Genomic DNA, 16,400 nt, shown 5'->3' with positions numbered 1-16,400 from the left:
ACGAGCGTGCCATAGCGTTCGTGGTCATCGTCATCATATGGGTCTTCGTCGTCCTCTACGCAGTTTTACGCTCAAAATTGAAGAACCACGAGCTGCCAACACCATTCTGGTGCTGGATCGGCGGCAAGGGTAATCAGTACATCGTCGACAAGCTCGTAGGCGAGTACCTCTGGATGTGGCTCACGCTCATCATTTCCTTGGTGGCGTACATACCACTCTTCCTGCTCAGCAGAGGATACATCTCTGTGCATCCGGTTCAATGGTGGAAATTCAGCGTGCATCGTCGCAAAAAAGGAGCCGGGCTCTCTGATGCCAAACAAGCTGGCATGGGACTACTCGCGTACGCCATCCCCTTGCGTCCATGAAATCCGCTGCTGACCTTGTCTCGAATAGGTATCCAATAACGTATTCGGTCGTGATACTCCCGATGTCCATCGTGCGTTGGATCATGTTCGGCTCCTTGCGCTCCTCCTCCATTCCTTCCGCGGCAACATTGGCGGTCGTCACCATTTTCCATCTGAGTGGTGCAGTTAACGTCCTCTTACTCATTTTCGCCCGCCCTGGGCTGCTGCTCCTTCGCCCCCGCTTACGCCTGCGGGAACCCGTGATTTCTACGGTTCATTCCAATAGCCGCATCACAGTCGATGTTGAGCTGGCAGACGGCGGCATTCAACGCAAGCAACCCGAATGGCAATAGGCGCCGCAGGATCGACGAGTCCTTTCTGTGCCTGAATGAAGTAGTATAACTACATGCTCTAGTGCTTAAGTTCGTTGGTGCAGTGTAAACGAGTCAGTTCCCGCAATGATTACGAGGCCTGTTGAATTTGTGGTGATTCCGAACGACGTCTCCTCGCGGTCTCGACGGTTCTGGGGTCAGACCCGCTGCTACGCAAGCCGTCCCTGAACCTAGGGCGCAGGACACGAACATCGACGTCCACGCTTCACAAGTCTCTGATTCACAGACGTTGCATGATGCTGCGGCGCAAGGCGACGCGGATCCCGATCCAGGGGAAGCACAGGACGCTGATGAGGTACGCGTACCACAAGCATTCTCTCGTCGACGAATGCTTAGACAGACTTGGCGTTATACCAATCCTTCGAGCTTGCCAACGCCAACGTCCAATGCTGGATATCAGACCTTCGTGTCGTTCTAGCGGCGTTACCCGGCATGCCTGACGCTCGCGCCCCACCCGTTGCATGCCTCATCCCACCCGTTGCATGCTCGCGCCCCACCCGTTGCATGCCTCATGGACCCCCTGCAGGTGGAGGAGCTCATCAAAATCGTGACCGCTGCCGTCGACATCTGGCTTGCCCAGCGTATCAACGATTTAGACAGTGCATTAGAAACGCCTTACCTTGCCCATTGCGCTTGACTGTCGCTGTAGGTCTGTGTTTCCTTCGAGGATGCTTTTCCCCCCACCCCGCTTTTTTCCCAAGTGGTTTTGCGGGGTGGTCGGGGTTTTTAACGCACTGACGAGGAGCCGGACTTCCGCCAGTAAGCTGAAGACGGCTTGCCTAGCATACATTACATAGCACTGTATGTACACATGTACCTAGGACTTTTTCGTGCTGGTGGTGAGACAGTGCGGTCGGCTTCATCAGCTCACGAAAACCGTCGAGCTGCTTGGCACGCTGTCGACTGCACGAGTGGCGTACGTGCAGCGCAGCGGCAACCGGCTGTTCCGCTACCGGGACCTCGTCGGCAATATACCTACCTACCTACCTACCGAGACGCAACGCTTCTCGATCTGCCCTCACCATGGGATGCGTTATATAACGTTCAAACTATCAAAACTATCAAAACTCCGAATGCAGTCTATGGCGATGCCCGGATTTTTTCGTCGAAGACGACGCAGAAGGGCGGGCAACGCGTCATGCACGAGATCAACAGTGTAAGACACAAGGCGACGTGGCAGGCAGCGGTGCTAGACAGTACATGCCCGAGAGCAATACTGTCACACTCTGCATACCGTCCCAATCACCAGCGCCGAAGTGGGGAACCAGCGCTGCGCACGGCGGTGATCTTGGCTTTCCCGGAACTTACGGACTCCAACTCCATTTCTGGCGCGGGAGAATGGCTCCTGTACGATCGTCTGATGGCTCTCCTGCAAGTTTTGAGTATGAAGCGGTCATACCGCCAACTTCGTATCGATCTGGACGGATCGTGGGTGAGGCTGCGGAACTTATAGGAGCGGGGGCAAGGGCCAGTGCAAGCGGGACGAGACCATCCTAGGTATGTGTTGGCTGGCAATCATTTGCGCTGCAAGAGAGTTGCGTCGTCCGTGAGTTTGTGCTGAACAGCTCTGGCAGAGGATGGCAACTGGGCTCCGCCGGCCGATTTCATATTGCAATGGCTGCGCCCTTGTACTATAGTTGCGGATGCACGATTACAAGCGAGGTTGAACGGCAAGGTCCTGTGACGGGATTGGCGCAGGGGACCACATGGTGCAGCAAGGTGTGGTCGCCACGCAAATGGAGGCGGGTCTCATCATCCCATTCCGGGTCGACACGAACAATGCAGCATTCCACACTGTCCAATGATCCGGTTTGCTGCCAATGACCTATACTTCCTCACGCAGCTCTCGCGCGTATATGGGCCATGTGAAGCAACATGAAGATATGGCGACGCTCAACCAATGCAATAACTCGCTCTCACCTGTAGGATGCCACGCGGACCGAGAGAAAATTCGTACTGAAACCGCCACCGTAACCAAACGGGGTCGTCAATGGCGGTTGGGGATTCGGGGAATGTCACTTTCCGACAGCTCCGCGATGCATCTGGCGTGATCACTTCGGAGCTTCCAAGTTTAACTTCGTGAGTGTTCTATATAACCATTCCATCTTCAAGGGGTTAGAGCTCCTGATCCACGCAGCGAGCAGGTGCGATTGCCATGTTTTCTCTGCGTCAAGCCAACGATCAAGGGTTCAATGAAAATGACACGGTTACTATCCCATCTTATTTCTTGAAGCTCGGTACTGTATGCACGTACGCACAATGGCAGGAAGACTTCGCCTCTAGCCCTCCTGGGCTGCATATAACCTGTTTGACAAGGGGACAGAGCATCGGCATCACGGTCCGTCATATCTTCGTTTGCATAGCAACTTGCCTCACATTCTGCCCAAATCCTCGAAGCTTACAGCAACTGCAGGGTTGATCTCGATTCTATCCATAATTCTACTGTTCGTACTCATTGCAGTAAGCCTATTCTCGTTATCCAGCGCTGGTTGTTCACTCTTCACATTATCTAGTGGAATGTGTATAAGCTCTGGCGAGATCCTTATGCAGAACGATGGAGTCTGGTTCAAGGTCCTGCAGACATATATATGGTAAGGGCTCATAATACCTTGTACTCTATAACATATCAGCCATTCATGTGACGCGCTTCAGCTTCAGTTGCTTGCATCAGACCTAGTACAAGCTGTTGGTGCCGTTATGGACCTGAAATGGATCGAATCTGGCACTGTCAGTCCAGGTCACTTCTGCACATCACAGGGTATGCGCAGACCTTTCTACCATGCTGCTGCTTGACCGAATCTCCAGGTATAATCAAGGAGATCAGCGAAGCTAGTGTAGCGATGACTACCGGTGTGAGGACCAGTATCTCGCGCTGGTTCGCATAGCCTGATCGTCAGTATGTCTAGGCTATCGCCATCCACACGTTTATCATAGTGTGGGGACGCAAAGCAGTGCATGAGCGAGCAATGGCGCTCGTTGTCGTTGGATGTATATGGGTGTTTATGCTCCTCTACACAATCATACGCTCCAGGGCGAGGCTACACGAGACACCGACACCGTTCTGGTGCTGGATCGGTGGCGAAGGCAAACAGTACATCGTCGATAAACTAATGGGCGAATACCTTTGGATGTGGCTTACCCTCTTCATTTCGGTGCTGGTGTACGTCCCCTTGTTCTTGCTCAGCAGGGGCTACATCTCCGTGCATCCGATCCAGTGGTGGAAACTCAGCATGCATCGCCGTAAAGAAGGAGGCGGGCTCCCTGCCGCGAAACAAGCCAGTATGGGGATGCTCGCGTACGTGCTTCTCCGGATCCTCGTTCATCTAGCTGATCTACTTGCCGTGCCAGGTATCCGATAGCATATTCGGTCATTATCTTGCCAATGTCAGTTGTGCGATGGATAACCTTCACCTCCTCGCGATCCCGCACCGTCCCTTCCGCGGCCACCTTAGCAGTTGTCACCATTTTCGGTTTGAGTGGCGCAACAAACGTGTTTCTCTTAGTCTATGCGCGCCCTGGATTGCTTCTCCTCCGTCCTCGCGTGTCCCGGCGGGAGAATGCGATCTCCATGGCCCAGTCCGAAACACGTCTCACGCAAGATACGGAAGCCGTAGGTTCTGTTCCCGATGGTCATTAGACGGCCATGATCGCCTTTCGTCGGGAATGGTGGGGGAAGACAGGAGTGCTCGTGAAGGGACATGCCGCATGAAGGCACGGAATGAACTGTGCTCGGACTTTCAGGAAACCCCGAATATGACAGCCATCAACTCCCGTCTCCGAGTCGACATGCGCTTGTAAACCGGCGATGCCGTGGCTTCGGTTATTACACTGTTTTCGTCCATATAGTGTTGATTCTGCTCGGGATTTGGAAACCCCAGACAGTTCGACTACGGGATTTTGCACGCATTTCGGGATGGTGGCTAATAGTTTCAGCTGCTAGCGCATGGAGATATGCAATATTCACTCGAGTTTTCTTGCTGTGCTTATCTCCAGGCGCCTATGGTTGAGTGGACAACGTTCTTCCAGACCTTCGAGACGCCACTGATGGATGCCCTGCTGCTATCTTGCGGAAGCAGAACGTACTGGAAGAGCCCTGGCTACCGCCTTATCTCCGTGCGTCGATCGGATTCCGTACTCGTTTACATACATATGTTGATGCTCGGGTCTATGGCCCATTAGCTAGCTCAAGCGCCTGTGCGTTTCGTGCCAAACAGCACAGACCCCGAGTCGATAGCTTCACCCATGGAAGCACTTGAGCTAAAGATGAAAACGGCATTCGACTTGTTGACATGTCAATATCGGCGCAGGGCCGGGGTCATCGGCGCAAGGCGGTGCGATATGCCCCGTTGCAGAAAGAACAGCTCCCGTTTGACGTGGCCTGTCATCGCTGAGGCCTGGCCTTGGAGCTTCCGTATTCATTATCACGGAGGTACTAATAAGTGGAGACACAAGACACTTGAATCATCCATGCACCCTTCCCGGACTTCTGGTCGTGCGCCTGCGCGGTGATGAGTGCTCCATCATCTCTGTTCATGTTGCCTCCCTTGAACTCGAGCGATACTGTCACCATTCCGAAGGCTTTTCTCAAGCTCGGTTCGGTGTGCAACTACACACAATGGACTGATTATTTCTCCACGAACCCTCCTGGTATCAATCTCACCTGCTTGACGCGGGGAGAAAGCATTGGAATGACTGTACGTGATCCCTCGTCATAACATCAGTATCATAACAAAATACATATTGATTACTTACTATCACATAGATAACTGCCACGGTCGGACTTGTGTCGATTCTATCGATAGTTGCTTTATTCGTCTTCATCATGGTGCGTATCGTCTGTAGCCATTGCACATTCAAGCTTCAGCCTGATGATTGCTGGGACGATGTCAGTACAACATGTTCGAATTATGGCGAACACCCTCAACCGAGACTTGGAGTCTCGTCCGAGGGCCTGCAGACATCTATATGGTAGGTCTTTCACGCTTCCTATCGTAAGACATGTTTTCTCAGCGACGTCATAGCTTCAACTGCTGATATCTGATATCATAATGGCCATCGGCGCAGTCATGGACATTCGATGGATCCATACCGGTATCGTTAAGCCAGGTCATTTTTGCACTGCGCAAGGTGCGTTTCATACAGCACCGTAGCATTCGCGAGCTCCTCGGTTGTTCTGACCTCAGGCTCACCCTGTCAGGAATAATTCAGGAGATCGGGGAGGTCAACGTCGCAATGACTACCGGAGTGAGTCTCGCCAAAATGTTGACATACACATGAGCTGATATGGTCATCTCATGCACAGGTCATCGCCGCACACACCTTCGTGATGCTCTGGTGGCGAAAGGCAATCCACGGGCGCCTTGTGGCTCTGATTGTCATAACTTGCATTTGGCTCTACAACATTCTGTACTCTATCATCGCTTCAAGGCAGCGTCAGTACGAAACGCCTACACCATTCTGGTGCTGGATAGGTGGCAAAGGCGACACGTATTTGGTGGACAAGATCTTCGGGGAATATTTATGGCTGTGGATCACACTTCTGGTTTCGACCATAGTATACATCCCCCTATTCTTTCTCAGCAGGGGATATATAACAGTAAGCCAGACGCACTGGTGGAAGTTCAGCGTCCACGGAAGGCAGTTCAACAGCACGAGCCCTTCTGCGAAACGCGTCAGCCTCGGTATGCTTGCGTGAGTATCGTCCAGCCTTACTCGGCACGACTATTATTGACGAGTACATTACATTCAGGTACCCGATTACATACTCCTTCACCATCCTTCCCATGTCAATCGTGCGCTGGTTCATGTTCACACCATCACACTCGGTCCCATCCGTCGCAACGCTGATCGTGGTCTCGATCTTCGGTCTCAGCGGCGCCGCCAACGTCTTCCTCCTCCTTTATGCGCGCCCGGGACTGCTTCTCCTGCGCCCGCGCCGCTATCATTCTGCAAGCGGTCGGGCGCATCTCAGGACAGGGGTAAACACGGACACCGTTTCGTCCAAATTTGTGATCGACATCGAACGGCAATGTACCGTCACGCCGGGGCACGACAGGCATGGCGATGCAATGGCGCTGGAGGAGATAAGGCGGAAGTCACGGCAGACGCCGCGGCGCACGGTGACGGCGCCATCTATTCACAGCCTGAACACAGACCCAGAGTTGGGTTGGGAGACAAAAGGCATGGACGACATCAGTTTATATGGAAGCCCTCGTACGGGAATTTCTGTGGAGGGTCCCGTGCTGCAGCCTGGAGATGGGCCATTCATTGGTGCGACTGTACCAGAATCAAGGTCTCCTTGAATGGACACGAAGCTGTGGACATGAATCTGTAGATCAGGAGGTTTGATCCGGGTATATGTCGTTTGTCTTGTTGTAATGCTGATACCCCATGTCCTGCAAGACGTGGAGTCTGTTGTCTGTATATCAGTGAGGAGGTACGGCGTGTAGATAGAAGACCGCCTACAGCGTGGCATATGTACGTGTAAGGTTTGATAGCATGTCCTAATTATCGACGGAAAGAAAAGACCTTCGCCCACTCGCCAAAGACCGAGGGTTGCAGAGACGTGGATCTTACAGACTGGTTTTCGGGCGGTTTCTCCCATCAGTGTCACTTTCGCGGACCATCGAGCATCCATCCCTCTCGGTGACCCGAGAGCGGACTCAGCCTGCAGCAGGCTACGTTGTGCAGGTTGGGAAAGATCTGAAGCAGTTGCGGATTGTCTGCCGCATGATCTGCGTCGTCGGTGTGCGGCAGTCAGAGATTTTGAACGCGTTCTGCCTGGCGACGGCAGGTAACGTTCTCACCCTCCGAAAGTCGGCGGAAAGCGTCATTCTGGCCCTGCTTTGTGCCGCACAAGGTCCGGTATAGTCGCCGTTCCGGGACAACCCTGGTCCAGGAAGCGACCAATCTCAAACTATATGCACCGTTTATCTATGAGCTGGCCACCAAGTCGAAGACGATGATGAAAATATCGGTAGGTAAGGTTGCCGCCATGATCTGGTAGAGGGGGTTGTTGAAGGTTTGTGAACGGTTTGAGCTGTTCAACTGGATCTACTCATGTCCATTCTATCGGTGTGCACGTATACCCTGCAGGGAGGACGTGGGATACGTCGACCGTAATTCGGAGAGATGTTCCTTGAGTTGAAAGCCGTCATCGGTCAAGTTGTAAGTGTCGTCGCAAAGCTGGATATCAGGACGTGCGATTGCCGATGCAACGAGGCCTGGACCGCTACGGTCGAATGTATGCTTGATTTGAGAATATATTCCATGCATCGCCGTACATCTAATAACCCATGTTGCAGTAGTTGATTATGCACGGTATATCTGTAGAATTCAATCTGCCGTCATATATCAGCGAGGAGGTAAGAACATGTAGAAGAACGCATACTTCGCGTGGAGTGTCCACGCCAGATTCGACGTTGTCCGCCAATTATTTACGAAATGAAAAGGCCTTCTTTGCCCATCCGCCGATTACCGAGGGTAGCTGAGACGTGACTGTGTAGCCCAAAGACTCGTTTCCGGGCAGTGTCTTCCACTCATCGCCTGTCCGCGACTGCCATTGTGAGTCGATAATCCACCCATCTCGTTCCATCTGTTCGGTGAACGCTCTTGCTCGTTCCCATATGCTGACTCCCCCACGAGCATCCGCCTCCCAGGGCAAAGCGCATCTGTCCCCACGACGAGGAACAATGTAGATGTGGCTATCTTGCAAGCGTTCATTCTTGATCCAATCTACTAATGGTCCGAAGACGCCGCTGTACCGGTCATCCTCCTCTAGCACCAGCATCTGGAGGCCAAGCCTCTTGCGAATCGCAAGGAAATCGGGGTTGGTGGCACGGTGGTGGTTGGCGACGGCCAAGTGGGTAAGGCTTTCGAAGGGCGCCGCCATATCGTGTCCGAATGCGTTCTCGAACACCAGCGGCAGCCCATGATCCGTCAGGAGTCGCAGATGAGTGACTGAATCGAGAATGAAAGGATCCCTGCCGTTGCCCGCGAGCCACTTCATCGTCAAGTGGAAAGGTTCACCTCGTACGGCCTGGCGAGCCTTCTGGCGTGCGATGGCATCGGATTCTGCTTCCGGCTCCTCTGCCGTGCCCGGCAAAAAACGCAACCAGTTGCATGCCACGTTGCGCAAGTTGGGAAAGATCTGGAGCAGATGCGGGATGTCTGGCCCGGAATATTGGTCGTCAGGCTCCAGCCATAGACCGCGAACATATTCGGCCTGGCGGCGGTAGGTATCCTCCTCTCCCCCCATAAGCCGACTGATGACGTCGCGTTGTTCCGGCCGTGCACCACACAAGGTCGAGTATAGTCGCCGTTCCGCGAGAAATCTGGTCCAGGACGCTACCAAACTCAGACTATATGCACTGCTAGTCGATGAGCTTGCCGCGAAGTCAAAAACGATTATGACAATTTCGGTGGGTAGTTCTGCAACCATAGCGTGGCAGAGGCTAGGGCCTAGGGAGTAAGTGAAGTTATGCGTAATTTGCTCGCCCAACTGAATTTATGTCCATGTTGGTATAGCGTGACGTGTACCCTAAGATAAAGACGATGAGACACGTCGGTCGCGACCTGGAAAGGCATATGCTCACAGCCATCCAATGAATCACCTCTCTTTCGACTGGGAAGCCGCCGTAAAGCTGTGGAGGTCGCTGGCGTCGAGGTCCCCGTCAGGCTATCGAGGATGGCCCGCCCTGAAAGCGGTGTCCAACATATCGCGATCACGTTAGGCGCCCTAGTCTAGGCGCCCAGGGGCGAATCACACGCTAGCGCGAGGCTGTTGGAGGCGCTGTTATTTGCTCGTCCAGCGCCGAGTTCTCATAGGACAAAATGATGGCGCCTTTCTTATACCTCGACAGACCCATGGGTGCTGGATATTTCTACAACCTCCGGGACAGCAACGTTCGCGGCCAGTAGGAGTGCAAACGCATGTCGAGCTCGTTCGCCGTGCAGCCGGGTGACCTTGGCCCGAACATCACCATCCCGCAGAAGCTTCACGAGCTTGGGACTGTATGCTCGCTAGATCAATGGATTCTTGACTCCCAATCCGGTTCCAGGCTGATAAGTTGTTTGACGCGAGGGCAAAGCATCGGGATGACTGTATGCGCTGATGTTCACCTTCTACGTCCAAGCTTGACATCTTCTCATGCAGCTCACGGCCACCGCTGGCTTCATCTCGGTTGCGTCGGTACTGGCGCTATACATCATGGCCTTTGTGAGCTTGTACCGGTGCAGAGACTGGATGACTGGCTAATGGTCCTTTGCAGCATAATGCTCTGACATTGCGACGAGATACATCGTGGCGAGAAGTATGGCGCGAAATCACTTGGCCGGACGACCTCTATATGGTGAGCACATACGAAGTTGTGCCGGCCACGATCATGATTAACGTCTATGCCCAGCTTGCCTTGTTCACGTTCGACATCCTCCAGGCACTCGGGGCCGTCCTGGACGTGAGATGGATCAACAGAGGTATAGTGTCACCTGGGGGTTACTGCAGGGCTCAAGGCACGTCCCCCATCTTTTGGTTCATAGGATCGCGCTTGACGATGTTTCCGTCCGTCCATGCTACAGGCATCATCCAACAAATCGGAGAGACGGGTGTCGCAATGACTACCGGTGTACGTCATTCTCTGTACAGGCACGACAGATCGGCTCACAGTATCTTTTAGGTCCTCGCCATCCATACATTCCTCCTACTCTGGTGCCGCACGAAGATGTCCGGCAGATTCGCAAGCATCGTCATCTGGACTGTCATGGGCATCATCTGCACATATCTCCTCCTGTATTCCCTCATTGGCGCCTTCCATGCGAAACTCTACGAGGCTCCGAGCCCATATTGGTGCTGGATTGCCGGGAAGCAGAATCACTACCTCGCGGACAAGATTATGGGCGAATACCTATGGTTATGGCTGACCCTGGTACTCTCGGTCGTGCTATATACCCTACTTTGGTTGCTCCTCAGAGGTAACGTCGATCCGGAGGAAGGAAGGCCATGGAAGGTTACCTGGCAGCGCCGACCAAGTGACCATGTGGAGAAAAACAATCTAGGAATCCTTGCGTGCGTTTCAGAGATGCTCCAGATGATCTCGGACTGACGACGCTTACATCTTACCGTCATTTCCTAGCTACCCTGTGGTCTACTCAGCGATCATCCTTCCTCTCTCCGTCGTACGCTGGATCACCTTCGCGACCAACCACGTCCCATCCGCGGCGACATTCTTCGTCGTAACGCTATTCAACCTTAGCGGTCTTGTGAATGTTCTCATGCTCCTCCTTGTACGCTCCAAGCTCCTCCTCTTCGGCGCCGCCAGAGGACGTCGCGAAGGTATTCGTAACGGTACCGGCACGGACAACGCAGGGGGCGTACCCCCCGTCCCGAGCGACTCGGACTCGGATCGTTCTGCTGCCATCAACAGACTCGGTATGGCCGGCGCGCCCGGAAATGGTTCATACGCTATGGAAGACCTGCGGCGGCGGTCTCGGCAACCTTCCAAGGGGATTGCCCCCTCGATCGTGAGCTCGAACGATGAAGAAGAGGCGAGCGCGCACGCGCCAGGGATCGACGTGGACGGAGGCAGCTATGCGTACTCGTATCGTTCCGACGGGCGCGGGAGCGCGCTCGGTCTTAGCCCTGGCTTCGAGCCGGACGTGGCGGACCGCGGATCTTGGCATCGGCGTCCGTCGGGCGGCGGTTCGTCGAGCACGGACGTGGCGGCTGCAAGCGCGGCCAGGCAGGAGCCGGGACCGGCGTGGATGGCTGTTAACGGACAGCAGCCATATGGGGCACGGGCGTACGATCCGTACGCGGACCGGCCTTTGGGCGTGTAGGGGCACGGAAGGCATACTTCGCACTGGTTACTAATGCTCATGTTGCACTTATATATCCGATAGAATTCGTGTGTACTCTATAATATTTGGACGAACGAAGGGTGTCTTGTCGCGATACTGGCCATTCCTTGTCTGCGAGGTCATGCTCGACCATGTTCCTAGCTTCCACAAGTGCGGCGTCCCTCTCGCCTCTCCCACCACTCTGAAAACATCCAGAAGATCGTTAAGAAACGGGATTGATGTAGTCCATGGAATACATACTTATCACCAGCCGGTTGATGGACACAGTACTGAGAGTCGCCGTATCTGCATGGCGGAAGGAGCACGTCTCGACTTGATAGCTCTCTCGACAACGCTGCTGTACACTGCGCGTACGTGGCCACATCTGACTCACACTCTCGTCTGCGATGCTGTTGAACGTTTGACGACCTGGGTAATGCTACCCCAAAAGAACTTGCCATGCTCCCACTGCGCAGACATGAGCGTTTCTTCACTGAAACGGACATTGCGTCGAACAACAGTCACAAACATCCTTGCCCCGCCCTACACGAGGTCTTAGTCGGAATCGACGTAGGGAAGGCTTCGCTCTTCTTCGGCGCTGTACGGGAAGAGGAGAGAGAGCAGCACTACGATAGTGCGGCTCCCTCAATCATCGAGTCGGACAACCAAAGCGTCTGCTCTGACGGAAACACCGTGGGAGAGCGGAGTGCGCAGGGTCTACGTATACGAAGATCGTCACGGTCTGTAAGCTCCAGGTTGCTCTCTCCTCTTGTAGTGGCGATGAGCGACCATTCAACATATATCTATCCGCGCTTTCCGAGTCGGTTCAATTCGTGTATCCTAGCAAAGCCCCAACGATGGATCATACGTAGGTCGTTGATAGAATGCACACCCCACACCCCGTGCCACATTACGCGCGTGGTGATGGGTCCCCAGCTAACCTGTGCGAGTTCCAGAATCATACACAACCAATGGCACCGCGCTCTCCAGCTTCTTAAGGAAAAAATCGTTGTAATGTCTCTCCGAGCGGTCCACGAAAACGAGTTTATTGAGCTGGCCATCCCGAGATCGGCACTTCAGAAGGCGGAAAAACGCATCGTCGATGGAATTCGTGTCGTCCAGGATGATAGTATGTAGATTTGGGAGCAACTCTTGCGCATCCTCGTTGAACGTTGTCAAAGATTGCACGAGAGACTGAGAGATCCCCTTCCTAAAACGCACGGTGTGCACCTGGGACATCCCACCAAGAAGTTCTCGCCAATGCTCCTCATCCAGGTCATGTAACCGTCCCCTCGAGTCAGGAATGTCCATCTCTATAGAGATATTTGACGCAGATAGAGCATTAAGCATGGGGATGAACAATAGCAGAGAACGGGACGCCGCGGGCCGAGCTGAGGAAAGGGCGAGCGGCCACCTTATACTAAACTGAGGACTGGTCCGGACCATGTCCGGTTCCCCAGAGAAGCAGGCGATGTTTATATCTTCCCGACATACGAGAGCGAGATTCAAAGGTGCCGAGTGACATGCTTGAGCCAACACAGCCATGGTGAGGGCTAAAAGAGGGGAGGGGGGCGTTGGAACGAAAAATCTCCCGGTCGTGCCTACTACAACGTGACAACTTTCAGGAAGCTGAAGGCAGCGAAAAAGAGACCACGTTGCTGCCAGAGTGTCGTTCAGCCATAGGTACGTCAGGTGGGGCAACGAAACGCGAGGCACAGCACTTGAACGGACGGTGTCATCTATCATGGGCAGTGTACGGTCCAAAGTGAGCTTTTCCAAAAATGGTTGCAGCTCGAGGACAGCGAGGACGTCCTGGAATGAATCCTTTTCTGGGTGCTGACGACGTTCGGATTCTACTCGAAGATAGAGCGTTCGTAAGCGTATGGGTGTCAGCAACAAGTTCGACCTCCATGAAAGCCGGCACTCGTCTAGGTTGAGAGTCTGGAGGTCACGGTATTGATCGTCTTGAAAAGAATCGAGCAACGATGTTCTGAACGTGCCTGTAAATTTGATTGAAATCTCCTGTATGCGGGACAGCTGTCCGGTATGTGATCGGAGTATAGACAGGATAATTTGTTCATTCGCCTCGAGGCGCAGGAGTGTGATTGGTGCTGCGTGATCCAAGGAATATAGTGTCGCGAATCGGGAATCGTCGTCCACGACCGGCTTCCAGAACGCGATGGTAGGAGACCGGGAGTGTACAACACGGAGTGGAAGTCCACAAGCGCGTCGAGATGCCTCGATTGCTAGGTTCTTGTGGCGGAGATCCAGATAGTTCCACAACATGGGGGTCGAGATAGCAACATCCCGCCACATAGAACATATTTGAGAGAGCTTGATCCATTCCCAGTGAGTCGTGCTGAGGCTGTTACGGTATTCTAGAAAAATGCCTTGGAGGATCTCGGTTGGCAGCTGATTGATCGGCTGCAAAGTGTTCCTCCGCCGGCGCAGATCACGGAGTTGAGAACTAAGACGTTCAATGTGCTGATCTATGTCTTGCATGACAGCCAATTCACTAGCACGAAGTTGTATCGAGCTACAGTCTGCGCCACATGCCGACATGGGATCGTCCTTGCGTTCGCCTTTGTAACACCGGCATGATAAACAATGAGGTGTCAATTGAGTCTACTTGTGGTTGTAAGCTCCAGCTTCCGGCCTTGAGACTACAATCGATACCACTCACGCTCGGGATTATCGTGCTCGAGAGCCGTGGCTCGGAATCATCAATGTTCATCATCGCCGGGTCCCGTGGCGCGCCCTGACAGAGTGCAAACAGAAGAAGCAGCGTTCAACGAAAATTTGCAACGGTTGTGATGCTGGGTAGGATTCAACGAGCGGAGTGGCCACAGGCTGATCACACATCGACCGTGGGAAAGAGGGAAATTGAGGGGAGGCACCCGAAACTCCACGACAATAGGCTATGTCGTTGTTTATTCTTCATCAATGAAGCCATGCAAGGAAAGATCCAAACAAGATTGCAACGATAGATCACAATGTGCACGGGCGTTCATCGCCATATGCACTGTCAAAGTTTGCGGCCACCTACACTGGGTTAGGTAGGTAGTATTAACCGGCGCGGTCCCAATACCGGAACAGCCAGGCCCAGGACCTCGCACTAGTGGCGAGCCGAGACACCTTGGTCTACACGGTTCCCGTCCGCTCTATGAGCCAACACACCGCTTCGACCAGAGTGTGCGTAATTACATGAATGTGTATCGTACTGTATACTCTTCTCCGGGTGTATTGTACTATCTGTCCTACCCCAGAGTCCTGACCTCTTCAGGCCCCTACCTGCGCTGTAGTCAATCCATGTCGGTGCACTGAAAACCCAACCACTAAAACCCAGTGGGAAAAAAGTGGTTTGGGAACAGCATCCTCGATAGACTGAGCAACATAGGTGAATGTCGATCGTCGACTCAGAACCGAGGCAGGGGATGCCATCACCAGCGCGGTCTCGCAACAGGCCGAGAGGCGGGGTCAGGGAGAGCCCAGACAGAACAGGCTCCCGGAGGCGGAGCAAGGGATGCCACCGCCGGCGCGATTTCGTAACAGCCGAGAGGCGGGGTCAGGGGGAGCCCAGACGGAACAGGCTCCCGGAGGCGGGGCGAGGGATGCCATCGGCGCGATCTCGCAACAGGTCGAGAGGCGGGGTCAGAGAGAGCCCGGAAGGCGGAGCGGGGCCAACGCGGGATGCGGAGAAGACAGAGTCACACTTGCGAGGTGCAGAGCGGGTGAGCGTAGTCCTGGCTCGCTCAATGCGGAGCATTCGACGCCTCGCGCACAAAGCGGAGGGGAAGATGCAACACGTGACCGATGTAGATGGAGCGGACGTTCGAGGTTTGGCGGGCGGAGGCGGCGAGGAGTCACAGAAGTGCGGTGGTCGTGGAAGGAAGTGAAGCTCATCGGAGGATATAATATGGCTTGAATGTCTTCGTCAGATGTCTTCATCGGTGGGAGGAAGGGCACGTCCGTGGTTGCGGTCCAACGGGAGTCCAAGGCAAGAGTAGGGTATCCACCGCAAAGCGACAGGGGGGGGTCGTCTCCCGGCTTGAAGGGACTAATGTTCCATCAAGAGATAACGGTTATTGCGACAGGTTTGAACGTGGTCTGGCGCTCAATGCGATAGGGGAGCCGACAGGGGCGCCAGTGAGGGTAGCGACATCCAACCCGCCGTTGGTGCATCCATCGCAGGAAGTCTTGGAAATCGCCTCCTTTGCGATGCATATCGTAGGGAAGGTCCGTGGAAGAAGAGTAATCTCGTCGAGGGTTAGGGTGGCATAAATTGCCGTGTCGTAAGTCGCAGCGCCTTCTACGTGGAGTAGCTCAATACACGCAGACTTGACTGCGTTGAAAGAAGCGACGCCGTGTCGACTACAGCTGATTCGGAAAATCATGAGCTGCGCCACTTTTTTGCGCGTTGCGTCGTATACGAACCCTACGTTGGGGTTGACATCCGTTTCACCGTGTACGCGCTCGATAGCCCACTGAATCATGCCTCCGAAACGGTCGAAAGTCTCCAAATCTCGCAGCAGACGGCCCCCCAAGGCTAGGGCAAGTGATCAAGAACCATGCGAGCAGGAGGAAAATGCGAGGTCAGGTATGGAGAGGCTATTGCTGTTCTCGGTCTCCACTGCTATCTATGGGTTTCATACTCTCCTTTCCAGGCTCTCAGAAGCTTTTCATCAAGCTTCCGGCACCCACGCTTGCTAAATCCGACCCGAGTACGAGATTGTCCTTGCTCAGAATGACATTGTTGACTGATTATCCATAAAGTCGAGCTGTCCAGTGATAGAGACTCGAGCTCGAGTGACGAGGACCATCAGCACCGCGA

At 53.9% G+C, this 16,400-nt stretch overlaps 5 protein-coding genes across 5 annotated transcripts; 4 read left to right on the top strand and 1 right to left on the bottom strand.

Annotated features, from left to right (window-relative positions):
- Window positions 1-17: 17 nt before the first annotated feature.
- On the top strand, window positions 18-697 carry PUNSTDRAFT_131762 (uncharacterized protein; the record flags this gene model as incomplete). Its single annotated transcript, XM_007381068.1, has 2 exons — window positions 18-340; window positions 394-697. Coding segments are annotated over 2 exons (627 nt in total), but the record flags the coding sequence as incomplete, so codon positions are not given.
- Window positions 698-2,891: 2,194 nt separating this feature from the next.
- On the top strand, window positions 2,892-4,373 carry PUNSTDRAFT_61801 (uncharacterized protein; the record flags this gene model as incomplete). Its single annotated transcript, XM_007381067.1, has 6 exons — window positions 2,892-3,074; window positions 3,134-3,196; window positions 3,389-3,494; window positions 3,542-3,588; window positions 3,643-4,031; window positions 4,085-4,373. The coding sequence occupies 6 exons, from the start codon at window positions 2,892-2,894 to the stop codon at window positions 4,371-4,373; spliced, it is 1,077 nt and encodes a 358-aa protein (XP_007381129.1).
- A 955-nt stretch (window positions 4,374-5,328) lies between these two features.
- PUNSTDRAFT_25580 (uncharacterized protein) lies at window positions 5,329-6,663 on the top strand (the record flags this gene model as incomplete). Its single annotated transcript, XM_007381066.1, has 7 exons — window positions 5,329-5,430; window positions 5,499-5,570; window positions 5,627-5,704; window positions 5,758-5,863; window positions 5,934-5,980; window positions 6,039-6,427; window positions 6,486-6,663. Coding segments are annotated over 7 exons (972 nt in total), but the record flags the coding sequence as incomplete, so codon positions are not given.
- A 1,505-nt stretch (window positions 6,664-8,168) lies between these two features.
- Window positions 8,169-9,176, bottom strand: PUNSTDRAFT_131759 (uncharacterized protein; the record flags this gene model as incomplete). Its single annotated transcript, XM_007381065.1, has 1 exon — window positions 8,169-9,176. The coding sequence occupies one exon, from the start codon at window positions 9,174-9,176 to the stop codon at window positions 8,169-8,171; it is 1,008 nt and encodes a 335-aa protein (XP_007381127.1).
- A 464-nt stretch (window positions 9,177-9,640) lies between these two features.
- PUNSTDRAFT_118927 (uncharacterized protein) lies at window positions 9,641-11,665 on the top strand. The gene is made up of 7 exons (XM_007381064.1): window positions 9,641-9,838; window positions 9,891-9,953; window positions 10,006-10,086; window positions 10,141-10,246; window positions 10,313-10,359; window positions 10,411-10,799; window positions 10,867-11,665. The coding sequence occupies exons 1-7, from the start codon at window positions 9,668-9,670 to the stop codon at window positions 11,567-11,569; spliced, it is 1,560 nt and encodes a 519-aa protein (XP_007381126.1). The 5' UTR covers window positions 9,641-9,667; the 3' UTR covers window positions 11,570-11,665.
- Window positions 11,666-16,400: the final 4,735 nt, after the last annotated feature.

Source organism: Punctularia strigosozonata, assembly GCF_000264995.1.
Source record: "Punctularia strigosozonata HHB-11173 SS5 unplaced genomic scaffold PUNSTscaffold_3, whole genome shotgun sequence".
Lineage (NCBI taxonomy): Eukaryota > Fungi > Basidiomycota > Agaricomycetes > Corticiales > Punctulariaceae > Punctularia > Punctularia strigosozonata.
Note: the sequence above shows the minus strand (reverse complement) of the source record. Positions and strands in the feature narration are given on the sequence as shown.